This window comes from Motacilla alba, chromosome 2 (genome assembly GCF_015832195.1).
Source record: "Motacilla alba alba isolate MOTALB_02 chromosome 2, Motacilla_alba_V1.0_pri, whole genome shotgun sequence".
Lineage (NCBI taxonomy): Eukaryota > Metazoa > Chordata > Aves > Passeriformes > Motacillidae > Motacilla > Motacilla alba.
In genome coordinates this window covers 51,431,833-51,445,874 of record NC_052017.1, presented here as the reverse complement: position 1 = coordinate 51,445,874, position 14,042 = coordinate 51,431,833, and the positions used below count along the sequence as shown (strand labels likewise).

The 14,042-nt window shown below is 41.1% G+C and overlaps 1 protein-coding gene across 3 annotated transcripts in view; it reads right to left on the bottom strand.

Moving 5' to 3' along the window:
* Positions 1 to 203: 203 nt before the first annotated feature.
* The window catches only part of EGFR (epidermal growth factor receptor), a 158,194-nt gene continuing 144,355 nt past the window's right edge, over positions 204 to 14,042 (bottom strand). For 2 of the 3 annotated variants that reach the window (XM_038128767.1, XM_038128770.1), the window contains exons 22-28: positions 13,325 to 13,400; positions 11,987 to 12,133; positions 9,531 to 9,628; positions 8,836 to 9,003; positions 8,695 to 8,742; positions 8,489 to 8,594; positions 204 to 7,458 (exon numbers count right to left, since the gene is read on the bottom strand). In XM_038128767.1, coding sequence (XP_037984695.1) covers positions 7,082 to 7,458; positions 8,489 to 8,594; positions 8,695 to 8,742; positions 8,836 to 9,003; positions 9,531 to 9,628; positions 11,987 to 12,133; positions 13,325 to 13,400 — 1,020 coding nt within the window. In that variant the 3' untranslated portion in view covers positions 204 to 7,081. The remainder of the gene's footprint in view (positions 7,459 to 8,488; positions 8,595 to 8,694; positions 8,743 to 8,835; positions 9,004 to 9,530; positions 9,629 to 11,986; positions 12,134 to 13,324; positions 13,401 to 14,042) is intronic. The other variant, XM_038128769.1, reaches the window with a different exon arrangement.

Here is a 14,042-nt window from a genome sequence, read left to right as displayed (position 1 = left end):
TAATTACTTTTATTAAAATAAAAATATCATGCATTAATACGCATTAGACATTTCTGAGAACCAGTAATATGAAGATTAAGACTACATAATTTCTGCATAAAATAGGTTGAGCTGGTAAAACATGCAGCCTATGGACTGAAAGGGTCTGGATGGAAAGATGAAAATGAGAAAGAAGGTGCTATTGTGGCTTTTTTTTTTTTTCGGTGTACAAAATTAATCTATAAAGACAAATATTAATTCATCTACTAATTGCGATACCAGGGACCTATCCAGGCTGAATGCATACTGACAATTCCTGCTCCTCTCTTCTTTACTGTCTTGCCAATGCAGTGTATTTTGCTGTGTTATGTTGAAGACCCTGCAATTCCTTTAATCTTTGTCAGCCACATGTTCCACCAGCTGGATATTAAACACCCTTACTCAGGGTACGCTGGGGCTTCATTTGGCTGCCCTTGCTAACACAATTTCTCTTCCTGCCTAGTGTAGTACAACAATTACAGTCATCAGTGTGACTCTGGTTGAGACTTTATTTTGCCTTAGCTATGCACTTTGGAAATGGCCAACACTATGGCTTCAAATGCCACATGGATCAGCCTTTGAGGGATTGCTTTCACTCTGCTTCTGCTCTTGTCGTGGAAGTGAAGTGGGAACCTGACACATAAAAGAGCAGCTTTTTTTTAGGCCCTGATAAGCAGCACCTGGGCTTTCATATTGCACTTTCATTGGTCACAAGGGTTGCCTGGTATTATTGCTCACATTATGAAACTCCAGCACTATGCATGCAGAGAGCCAAAGAGTCTTGAAGAGAGGAAAGAGTGCTGTTACTAGCTTCACTAAGCACTGGATAAATTCCCAAGGTGACAAATTTTACCAGAAAAAAAATCTAAGTCCATCAATAAAGAACCCTTACTGTGAGTTCTCCTCTGGCTACAAGCTACAAGCTAGCCGCTGCTTTTTGTTCCCCCCAAATACAACAGTATATTACAATAATAAAAGTCCTCCAAAAAATTAAAAACAATTAAAAAGAATAATATACACCTCATTTTTTCATCGCTCATATACAAACAATCTTTGATCAACAGTATAAACCATTAAACCATATAAAAGTCAAGAGTTTCTTATTTTACAAATAGTGCTTTCATAGCTGAGTAACTTTACAATGTTCTGAGGGTACCATCTGTATCTGTGGATATATTGCTTGACAGTTTATTAAAACCAAGTCATCATACCTTATATTCAGTTGATTGCATCAATACAAAGCAGCCTAAAATGGGCAATGGATCCATAGGATCTCTGATTATTGTGAGGGATTTTCAAAAATCACTCAACATTAGCCTTGTTTTATACTCTCAGTGTAATCAATTTAAACATCCCATTAATTTCAAGGAGAACTCTATTAGGAATGTAGGATTAAAAAGGGAACATAGGTATGTGAGCCAAGCCTCCTACCATTGTAGAAAACTACTTTGATTATTCCTTTTAATAAAATATGAGGATAACATTGATGGTGATTGCAAATGCACACTCTCCAGCTAGCTTATGGGAGGTAAGGAGAAGAGTCTGGATAAATTTCAGCCTGACTGGAAATGATGTACTGTATTGGCTGTGTAGGAACAACACCTTCTACCAGTCCAGTTGTTAGAGGCATTTTTGATTTCTGTTTTTTTTTTCTTTTGATTTCTGGTTTTCACCTTATTAATCAGAAAAATCCATTACTTCAAAGTATGAGACAGAAAGAGACCATAGGACCTGTGCTGCTGCACATACAGACAGCCCCATCTGCACCATGTTAGAAGATGACAGCAAAGTTAATGAAGCACCAGACCCAAATCTTGGCTGAAGGTGTTCAGCATTCTGACTGCTGACTTCATCTGTGCAACAAGACCTACCTGTCTTTTGCCAGGTAGGTCTTCAGTTGCCAGTTTTTTCCCTTGGGAAACCCACTTTTGGATGCTGTTGAGGGCTTAGCTTGACCACTAACTGTGGGACAGCCAACTAGGGCTGCACTTTTCTCTTGCTGCGTAAAAAGAAGGACTTGCACCAACCTGCAATTCTCAGTCCACACGGCCATGGTGATAGAGGTGGTGATCTGCCTAACACCAGACATCAAGCATAGGCAGGAGACATGGCAGAAAGCAAAGCATATCATGGAAGCTCTGTGATTTCAACTCCCCTGCATAATTAAAGTAATATATAACCAAAAGTGTTACTGTTTTAAAGTCTCACTGCCTGCCCACACACTTCCTCACACAAAAAAGTTATTTTATCATGCCTCATCTTCACATCATCGTATTTTTTTCCTGATACTGAGCCAAAATATCATGTATTTGTTTCTTTTTTTCTTGGCTGTGTCTCTGTTTAGATAATGCATTAAGTGCAATACAGAGTAGAGGTTGTAGGTTTGGCCCTGAAGTGATACATGGTCCTGATATTCAGTTTGGTTTTCTATGACAGGCATCACCCTCCTGCCAAGCTCTCTTTGCTCAGTGAAGGTCTGACCCTGCCCCAGTGAAGGATGCAGCTCTGTAGCTCTTCTCTATAAAAAGAGGCTGTGGAAGTGGTGATCAATACCTTATTCCTTTAAAGCAAGAAAACAAGACGTTACATCTTTGGTCCTAATGCAGCCCATTTGACAAGCTACTTGAAGGTGTCAAGTTTTTCTTTTGTATAAACTTTTTTCTATTTTTTTAAATTATTTAAAAAGGCTTCTTGAAAGTTGTATGTCAGAACAAAGAGGGAACACTTATAAGAAGAAAGCTAGAAAATCGGATCCCAATATAAAAATTTGAACCAGTGGTGATAAAACATTACAAAGCAGTCTTGCTAAGTGTTATACACAGGGTCTGACATTTCATGAATATACAGTTTCCACCAAGAAGGAGGACACAGGTACATTTTCATACCGATTCAAGTGTTTTCTCATAGAGAAACTTTGGGGGAAACAATGGCCAGAGTACCGTAACTGCTGATTTGACAGGCAGTGGTCATACTAACAGAAAATGTGGAACCCTGAATGTCAAAAATGAGCGCTTGTCTGGAAATGCAAAGTTTCTTCTTGACACCCTGGAGCACCTGCAGACAGACCAAGAACACCCCAGGCACCTTGTGATGGGATTTCTTCAAGCTGTCTGGGGTCCTGTGACATTGTTGTAACCCTAACTTCGTCCCCCAGGGAAGAGAAGAGATACCCCCCGTAGTACAAATGCCAGGTACATTGGTTTTTGCATAAGCAATCTCTGCAAGCCCCTTCACATCAAGCTGGGTTCAGGGACAGGAGCACCTGTACCTGCAGGAACAGTCAGTGGCCTCAGTGATGTCCCTGTGCAAACTCAGCAGCTGTCTCAGGTATGGACTGGTCAGCTGCAGCCCTTCCCTGGCATTACTCTTCCTGTACAAGTCCCTTCCTTTCAAACAAACCGCAGGACCACATTTCCTAATGCTAGGGCAGGCTTCAAGTCATGGTGATGTTGGTGGGAAGGGGCATCACCCTGAGGCATTCCAGAAACCACCATCTGTTTCCAACTGCTCTCTCTAAAAAAGCTTACTTTAGTGTTGACTGTCAGCTGGGAACAATAGGAAGCCCCTGGCCTCTGGATCAATTACTTGACCAAATCAATTGCAACATGACGAAAATTTCCCAGATAACTCCCTTTGCAGCAGAAGAAAACAACTCAAGGCCCACAATGAAATCAAGTGCGCTGACACTGCACACAGTCGCTGGATCAAAGATCAAAGTAAGATGAAAACTCTTAACTTACATTTTCAAACACTTAGAAGTTATTAAAAGTCCTAAATTATTATTGCAAAAGGAGTTCAGTAACAACTACTGCTTTATGATAGATGCTAAGGATTCACTTGTGTTTTATTTGGTCTTCTATGAGAAATACAGTAAAAAGAGAAATTTTATCTTTCTCAAGTGGCAAGATTGTTAGCTTTCAGAAGAGGCTTTGGAATGCTACATTTCCCTATTTAGCTGTGTCTTTAAAATCAGCCTTTTCTACCCACACCTGCAGCTGACCTTTCAAGTTATTTCTGGATGTTGATTTATGCTGTTTAGCCATGGTCTCTTGTATGAGCACACGCAATTTGCTGGGGTCTCCTTGCTGTTTGATGGTCAGTGAGCTGCAATGGGAAAACCAGGACATTTCTGCTGCTTACTTGTGTTTGGTTGGGTTTTTTTTGTTGGTTTTTTTGTTTGTTTGTTTGTTTGTTTGTTTGTTTTTAATCCCGGTGGAAATGATTTGGTATATTGCTATTACCTGTTGCCACAGCGATTCGCTGCACAGTCCCATCTGCTCCCAGTGCCACTGTATCTGCCCCTGCAGGCACTACCTAGTTTTTATTTTTTGCTGGCTTTTGAATCATTACTGAGCTGCCAACTTACAATCATGGCTTACAAGATGCCATTGACCAGAAATACTTCACAATATATACCTGATCCTGCCAATCTAGAATCTACATTCGTATCAAGAGTTTGTGGTGCTACATCCTCTCTTTTCTACTTTTTTCCTCAAAAACATCACATTCAAAGAGAGATGTTCTTTCAAACTTAGATTGCTTAATTTTGAGATGAATCTCCTTGTTTCTAGCAATGAGCTGCTACTGAATCCCTCCTGAATTGTTTTAAAAGGGCAAGCATTAACCTCTATTCATGCTACATAATGCTGGGTGAAACATAATGCTATTTCTCAGTGGCTTTCTTGTTTTAGCTAACAGATTAAACAGATTAAAATCAGTACATTCCTTTGTGCAGTAGTGTTTGAAAGAATCTGTGGGAGAATATGCACTATGTGATTTTCTAGTGTTCTGCTTGGAGACATAACATTTTCAGCAAATTGAAAAATTATCTGTGAATTCTGTTAAGATCTTTTTTTAGTTTTATGTACATTTCTGCCAGGATAGTGGGTGGGGAAAAGCAGCACTGCCTGTGTGCACATGTTACACACTTGTGAGAGCAACACAACAAATCTGCTCCCAGGAATGCAAGGAGAAATCTGCTGCTAATTGGACGTGGGAACTGAATTTTGGTTACTGTTTTAAATACAAGCCACTCATAATCCAAGTCAAACATTGCATCTTCCACACTGCTGTGTCTGGGACTTGGTCATGGTGAGACACATCTACCAAACGGAATAATCTCTGGATTCTGACCCAACATGCCACTTCACCCTGTACTGTAGTGGGATCCATGAGCTGTCCACATACAAACTGCTAATGCATGTTACTTAAAAAAGGGCTCATTTCACATGACTGAAGGTCTCCTTTCCTCAGAAAATCTGTAAAAACAGTGCTGTAAGGATTTGCTGCTTGATCCTGGACTTCAGATGCAATACCTAAACTGAAACACATAATGATGCATTCTAAACACAACAGCAGCATAAATTTGACTGTTTCTCGCTGCTTAATATAGACTACAGATCCTCTCCAAGTCAGCTGCTTATGCTACCCTCAAGCAAGTTGCCAACATTCAACTAGTTAAGGGCCTTTGTCCCCAAATGAGAATTTGCTTTCTGATCTAGTGGTTTGATTAAAATAGCACTGCTAAGCTGCTGGTGGGATGTATCTAAAGGACTGACTAAATTCACACTTTAGACACTTTATTCCTCCTACATTCATAAGAAATGTTAGTGGTGGAATGATTTTATGGGTCACTGGAAAGAGTAGCTGCTTTTGCTGACTGATTTATACTGTCATGCCAAAATCTTAGCCTTGCCTTGCCTGCCTATACCACACTAATAACCAGAAGATGATGCTGCATCTTTCAAAGAAGCAGTAGGTAACTCTGTGCTTCAGAAGAGGGAGATGATATTTTCCATCACTCTAGATTATTCTTTCTTTCCTTTATTCATTCTCACTGCTCCTCTTGCATTGCCAGAATAGTAACACCAAAGGGACATGTAACCAGCCCCAGCTTCTGCCCCAGTGTGGGGCAACAATTGGTAATATTTTGCCTTGAAGTGAGTGAAATGTACTACTTAGATAGTACCCCTTTTCTTTGCCAAATGTATAAGGGAAAATTATTTCTGCTATGATTCCCTTTAAAATGGGAAATAAAGCTGCTTGGCCAGAACTACCTGTGTTTCTTGCCTTAGTCAAGTTTAATTTAGTATAGTTCTTCCAGTCTGTCTTGTGAATGCTCCAATTTGCCACTATTTGCATTTCCTTGACATTTAATTGAAGTCTGTTAAACATTATCTGACATTTCATTTTTCAGTTACGGCAACATCTTTAACAGTTTTGTTGAAGAAGAAAGGCATTTTGACAAATTGACAGCTGCATAAGGGATCAGAAGAAAAAAAAGTCTTGGGTTTGACCATCAGAAAACAGACTAGTGAGCACTTTATAATCATGTATAGGTGACTTGGAGGTGCACTCCTCTTGTCAGTTTGTAGCAGTAGTGGTCAGCAGGTGATGCATTGTGCCATTTTGCTCCTTGTGCTAGTTTTCCCCAGACCAGTCCACTCTATACTGCCCTGGGCAGAATCGCCCATATGTCCCTCAGATGCACTTCTCACCTTTGGGCCAAAAGGCAGTATATGGAGCCAATTTGTAAAAATCTGGTGGTTTGGAATAACAGTTTCAGTTCCAGGAGATTTGGAACATAATTTTTCCCCCTGCTGGTGATCTGAGCAACACTTAGCAGACGAGCAGTACAAGCATCTGATCTTGTAAAAGATCCAAAACTTCTGTTAGAAACATTTATAAAAATACAGAATGTAGAAAGGAATTTGACTGTACAATGTGTACAGTTCTCGAGTTCATCCCAGAGTGGCTTTTTACCATGCTACCATTTGAAAATGGAAGGAATGCATCCATATTTCTTCAGTCCAGGAAGATCCTGCTCCATTCCAACATGCATCTGAGTGCAGGCTATGGGCACCATGTTATTACATGGAAATAGGCAAGGAAAGACCCAAACTACCATCAGGCAGGCTTTGCAGTTTCAAAGCCCCATGCTGGAAAGCAGAGGTTCTTTTTGATGCATTGTGGTTGCCATTTGCTCTGAGCCAGAGTCCACTCTTGCAGCAGTCAACAGTTCACTTATCCAGCTTGCCTTGCTGCAAGAAGAAATTCTCTATGGTCATGCTGAGGCTTCAATGTATTCACTTTTTGGTGCCGCTACCCTCAAGTACTCTGGGTTTTCTGCTGCGGGAACTTTCAAGAGACCATTAGATTTGGTTTCCTTTGGTAAGAAGTCCTGCTGGTAGTCAGGATTGTCCAGGTTTATTTGGTGGTTGCCCGCCTGGATCCAGTAGGGAGAGCTCTCAAAGACTGTCTTGGTCAGGGGAGACTGGTTGGTGTTGAGATACTCAGGGTTGTCCACAGCTGTGCTGTGTGAATTCTGGTAGCTGGAGTCTGTGGGGACCTTTGAGTTTGCTGTGAGAGAGAAGTTGTTGTAGATTGGATTCTGGACTGCTGAGGCAGATGCTTTCTTGGGCACCAATTGGTTTACATACTCTAAAATAAAAGAAAATTAAAATGAGAAGGAATGGAAAGGAAGATATAAAATTAATGCAGACATTTGTGTCACTTGACATTTAGTTTCAATCCAGCTGCCACTTGGTCTTCGCACATGGCACGTCTCTGAGTTTCCCAGAGTGGAAAAGAGCCAAAGGCAGGGACTGCCACTCTGGGGCACCAAACATGCTGCCCTGAGGTTCACCTTCGAGAATTTTGTTTGCCAACCAGCAGAAAGATGGCTTGGACCATGAGACAGTGAGATAGCTGCTGCTGATTTTAGTGTCGCGTGGGTGGCTGTGTCCCAGATAGTGTTCTGAAATAGCAGTTTAGGAGGTTAGCTGCCAGAAGCTGTTTCCCTGGAAAAAATGTTTAGAGATGAGGAAAATGCCTAGAAAATACAGGACTGGCAGTAATAGTGACTCCACATTTCATGTCAGTGCTATTCCTTGCAGGGCCTTTCACCCTTTTTAGCTATGGCATATTCTTGGAATGGTTGGTTGGGATTTTTTAAGGACAAAAACCATCATCACTGCATTATCCAGCCCCATCTCCCTCGGTGCTCACTGGCTCTCTCTCTCTGGCCGCCTACACTGTAAGTCTATGTGAAACCATGAACTGCCTTCTGTGGATTAAGTTCTAAAAGCAATGAAACAGCCATAAACCTCTTTATATTGTTGAAATGGTAAAAAAAAAAAAAAAACCAACAAATTTTTAGAGGCTATTTTCTCAAGTAGAAAGCTTTAAACATACAACCACACACACAAACTCCCTGCCTAGATGGCTCACATGGCTAACATAAGGAATCTGGCTCATGAGGGAACTGAAATGAGAAATGGTTAGAAGCAGACAGATAAAGACTAGGAAAATGGTATGTGAACACTTTTCCACTCCCATTTACTGAGCCAGAAGGGTAGAAAGCATTTGAATTGTTTCATTTCTACAGAAAAGGAAGAAAAATTATTACATTTGCAAGCACAGGGCTTGTGAATGAGTGGCCATGGGATGGAAAAACAGGAGAAGTACTCACCTGGGGCTGGTAGGAAGCTGTCATCTATGCTGTCCTCCAAGAAAGCGCCTGTTGGGTCCGAGCTATACCTCTGGACAAAGCTGTCTTCCCGCACAGGGTGCCCCTGCTAGGATTAAAGTAGAGAAAAACAATATTAAAGGGACTGATTTGTAGAAGCTGATCCACATAGGAGGATTTACTCCATTATTAAAGGTCATTCTACTTACCCCGTTCCTGTCAATGCAGGTTGTAGCAGAGTTGTTGCTGGTAGCACTCTAAAAAGACAGAGAAAGAAAACACAGACATTATGAGAAGCAGTTCACTCTTAAAATTTCACATCATGTTTCCACAGTGGAAAATTTTCATACCAAAGAACTCAAGAGAGGTGTGCGAGATGTTGAAGGGCTGTTGAAAAAGCCCTGGTGTGGCACGAGGTACTCATCCGCATCCACTATATCCTCCATGTCCTCCTCCTCCATTAGGGTGCGATAAAACTTGGAGTCCGTAGGGCTGGGCAGGTGCATCCTATCATCTCCCTATTGGAAAAGTCAGCATGAGACAAGACTTGCAGACTCCTTTCAAGCCCTCATTCTCCCCTTCTCTCTGAGACAATGTAATTTAACAAGAGGAACAAGGTGCAAACTCTTGATTCACCGATTCACAGAACATTCTGATTTGGAAGGGACCCACAAGGCAAGTCCAATGTTTAAGTAAATGGCCCATTCAGAGATCTGTGTGTTTAACCAAATTCACCTAGAGTTTAGGGGAACTTAGGCCTACAGTCTCAGTCCATGTGCTGTGAAATAACTGCATTTTGAAGAGGATCAAACTCTGTTCTCCTCTCATGGATTGTTTCTGGTCCTAGACTGAGGCCAGTACTAAGAAAATAGTGACCAGTCTTGACATTTTGTTTGTGGCTCTAGCTGAATGAGTTAAAACCTGGAGAGCAACAATAAATCTGGCCTTCAGTTATCCTTATAATATGTTCTCATATGCATTACTAGTTACTTTGGGCCTCAGATGAAATGCCCATCAGAGGTCTTCCCACCACTGTGGTTAGTACCTGTATAACAAGATAGCGTGGAGGGTCACGGGCCATTTTTGAGAATTCAGCTATCAGCTCACGAAACTTGGGACGGCTGTCTGCATCGATCATCCAGCCTGCAGGAAAAGCAATGCACAAACAAAATTGTCTTGGTGATCAAGATCAGTTTAAAATAAGATACAACAGCAAAAAAGCTGTGCCATGTGTGGAACAAAGAAAGGAGCTACCCCTAAAGGACCACCATAAAAAGTTAATTCTCCAGCCACAGGTGTGAATTTCAGCATTTAAAAGGGAGATCTTGGCAGTTTTGGGAAGACAGAAATAAAACCCCACACTGGAAAAGCTTCAGGCTGAGTCTATCTCCACGAGGACAGGCAGATCCTATACCTGAGGGATAATCCCAATTAGTTTGCTTTGAAAAAAGCTCTTGAAGGAGAGGAAGCAAACTAACACCAGTGGGTGCCTGCAGAGATACCAGGATTTAGCTGTCTGACAGTCACAGGACTGCTTCACAAGTCCTGGGAAGCCTACAGCAGAAGCCTCCCTCTGTACCAGATGTTTTCTAAAATACAAAACATCCTCACTGGAGACATATTGAAAGATTACTGCAACTAAGCTGTATTTAATTAGTAAACTGACTTCAACAAAAGTAAGTCCTTACAGCTTAGTTTGGATCAATGCTGGAAGAGATTTCAAATATAGATACTGGAGGTTTTACATGTGATATTAGTTAGGAAACCCACATTTTCTGTAATGAACTAACAGATAAGCTGATCTAGAGACTCTTGAGTTTAAAATCAAAAATAATAAAGGTCAAGCTTAGTATGTCTAGAGGAAGACAGAAGAAACAGCCTATCTATATTAATGGGAAAATGAAGTGGTAATATGCCTTCTGAAATCTGCATTAGACAAGGCATCCACATTAGACAAAATCTCATCATTTCCAGTGACTTTTTAGCATGCTAGAAATATTCCTCACTAATTCAGAAAGAAATGCTTCTTGTTATTAGACAAGATGGAGTGTTTGGGAGTTTGGTGTTCTGCAGGAGTAGAATCCACTGTTTCTGACTTTATCTCTAAGTTGCCTATATTTAAAGGCTAGTTTTTAAATTTAAAAATTAGTAATTATTTTGCAATAACTTTGGACATTTCAGATTATACTTTCTGATTATAAAAGAGGTGACTGGGAATCCTGAATTCCTTTAGATAAAATGGCACAGTTTCAATAGGGTCTGCACTGTAGCCTGCAAACATGAGGTGACCAGAGCAGCAAAAGATGTGCAACTGAGTCCTGTGCCAGGAGGAAGGCTCAGCCCCCCAGATCCTCACACTCTTGCATTTAAATTCAGGCATGGAAAAGGATGGAAAGGATGGAGACACTCCATTGGCTGTGTTTTACAAGCAACAGGTACCAGATTAGGCACCTGGCAAAATATCTCCTTTCTACATCTGGACTGACCCTAAGGAAAGATAGGGGCTGAGGTGTCAGTAGGGTTCAGAATCTCTGGGGAGGAGTTTCTAGGACATTGATTTGGGGTCTGAGCACCTCCCAGACTAGGTGCACACTTCTGGATGCAGTTCCTGTTGCGCTGCTGAGCACAGGATCAGGCTCACCTTGTGTGATGCTTGTCCCACCACAGCAATATGTGGGTGCTCTAGGATTCCCCAAAAGTGCTGTACTACGGAGTGTTCATGGTAGAGTGGCTCCTGTTTCAGGAACAGGTACATGCTGCTCCAGTGAGAAGGTCTTAAATGCCACCTAGTGGGCTGCTTATCACATCCTCACAGAAGTGAGCAGGGATGTGGCAGTCATGGCCTAGAGATGTGCAGGAAGCCAGGTAGTAATCTGACATTTAGTAGATGATATAGGTGGAAAGGGGGTTTGAGGTTCAGAAGCCCTTTGACGTGCCCATAACCATCCAAAAAGTGCTCTGCTCTTGAGCTACTATACTGCAACAGCTGCATGCCAAAAAGGGACCAGCCAAAAAAGAGGAAGAAATTAAAAAAGGAACTCTGAATCCTTATATGTATCTAACATTATGATTGTGCCTGCACCCCCGACAGTCCTTTAGTAATAGTCCACCTGTGTGCTTGCAGTGGGAAGCACATTACTGAACTGAGGGGGAACTTGGAGGAGAAGGCAATGTTGATTTTATTTCCTAGACATACAAAACCAGAGTATCAGGCAAAGTGGTTGGTGTCATGCTAATTTTTAGTGCCTGACCATATAGGTTTAAAATAATTGACAAAATCAGTCAGTGGTGTGAATGGTGAAAAAACATTAGTTAGTTGAATGAGTGACTCATGAAGCCACATCCTGTGCTCCCAGATAAAGCTCAAGGGAACACACTCTGGTGTCACCACTCAGTTCACACAGCCCTCATTCTGTGCCACTACCAGGAATGTAGTATAAAATGCAACTGAGTTACTTATTCAACTCAGATGAGCAGCCACAACCCCAGGTGTGAACTCACATTTGACCATGATCATGTACACGTCGATGGTACAGATGGGGGGCTGTGGCAAACGCTCGCCCTTCTCCAAGACAGAGGAGATCTCACTGGCAGGGATCCCTTCATATGGCTTGGAACCAAATGTCATCAGCTCCCAAACTGTCACACCTGCAGGGTGGGAAGAGAAGATCATGAAAGAAACTGCCAGGAGCTGGACTGCTCTGCATAGGTGAGGAGAAGTAGCAAGCAGAGAGGGGTCCCCTGGAAGCACTGTTTGGCCAGAACCCCAACCTGAGAAACCATTTTCTGCGATGATTTTATAAAGAGATTATATATAACACTTTGAAATCATCCTGCTTCCATTTCAGGTTTTGCTTTCTTCCTTTTTTTTTTTATTTTTTTAATCTCAGCTAATATATCAGTGTTGAACATTCTACAGGCTTCCTGACCCCACAGAAAGGAAATGCAGGTTACTGTCTCCCAACTCCAACACAGCAAGTGGTTTTAAAAATGGAAGTTCTCTTTTTGTTTGGAAACAATCTCTCTGGAGACGAGCAAAAGCAGTTTTTGAAAGACGTGTAAACCAGCTGCCTAAGCGTCATTTGCTGACATACCATGAACTCTTGTGATGTAGCTGTTGTGATTGTCTAGTAGCTTAGGATACAAAACAAGATTTTGGATGCCAAGATACATAAATGGATTAAGAAGACCAGAGGCGGTACTGTTTCAAAAAGGACATAGGATCTGACCATCTGCATTAAATATTTTCCAGGAATATAAGAGCCCATGGGGGGAAATTTTGCAATAGGTTGCTTTGAAAAGTTTCCTTTATGCTCCTTTCTTTCAAGCTGGCTTTATGAACTATACCAAATACAAAATAAATTCTCTAAGGAGGTTATCACACTGCTTCCCTTTCAGCATTATCCTCTCAGTACCAGGAGAGCATAAGCATTTTAGGCCTCAGCAGAGTTACACTGATTGACCCCAACTGATAGTGTGGCCAATGATTTTAAGTACTCCTAGTTATCCATCTCTATTGCCAGCTCCATTATATTTCATGTGAAGCTGCTGAAGAAGAACTTTAACAGAACTTCAGCAAATAGACCAGTCTCCTACCTGTAGCCCCTTTCAGGGGAGGGCTCATTACCCAAAGCATATTCTGTGAAACATCTTACACCTCACTCATAGGCAGTTTCATGGGGATCTTACTTTGTTGAATAGGTGATTTGGGCACTGTGTTTATATATTTGATCTCTAGTTCTTCTCACAATGTGGAGTAAAAAGGTCAGTATAGAGTCACCAGCAAATCATGAAAATTTCCAACCCATGTGCAATAATTGTAACTGCTTTTAAACTCACCATAACTCCAGACATCACTCTGATGAGTGTAAATCCGGTGTAAAATTGACTCCAATGCCATCCATTTAATAGGAACCTAGGAAAATTCACAAAGAATCCTTAAGAAGCTGACCCCAAATTTATCAGGGATATTTTACCACCAGGTGGTGTGTAAATCAATAGTTTGGTTGCAGAAGAAAAAAAAAAAACAAACAAAAAAAACCCCCAGCCAACAGAACCAGCTGAATGGTAGAACAGGCAAATTTTGAGTTCCCCTTTATTATTTTCATATATTATGAAGAACCTGGAAACGTGGAATACTAGGTGTATCAGAAATATTTCTTACTAAACAATTTTACAATATTTTTAACAGTCAAATAACTACTTTTTAGCCTTCTAGCAGAACAGGACACAAATCCAATCTTAGGCTACATGACTGATCTACACTCATATGGTTTCTATTTATGGTCTCTGCAATATTTGCAAGCAGCTTCTCTGTAATTTCTCAGCAGGACACATTCTCTCCATCAGCACGCAGTACAACACAAAAGCGTGTTGAACCAAGTCTGACAGGTCTTTCTTCTGCTATAAATATATAAAATATATTTTTTTTTTCTTTCTTCTTTCTTATTTTTTTCTTTCTTCTGCTATAAATATACAACATTCCCTTTCTCTTTATAAGCTGCACAGTCTTACTGGTGTTGGCTACACTGATGAATTTTCCCAGACATTCTGGGTG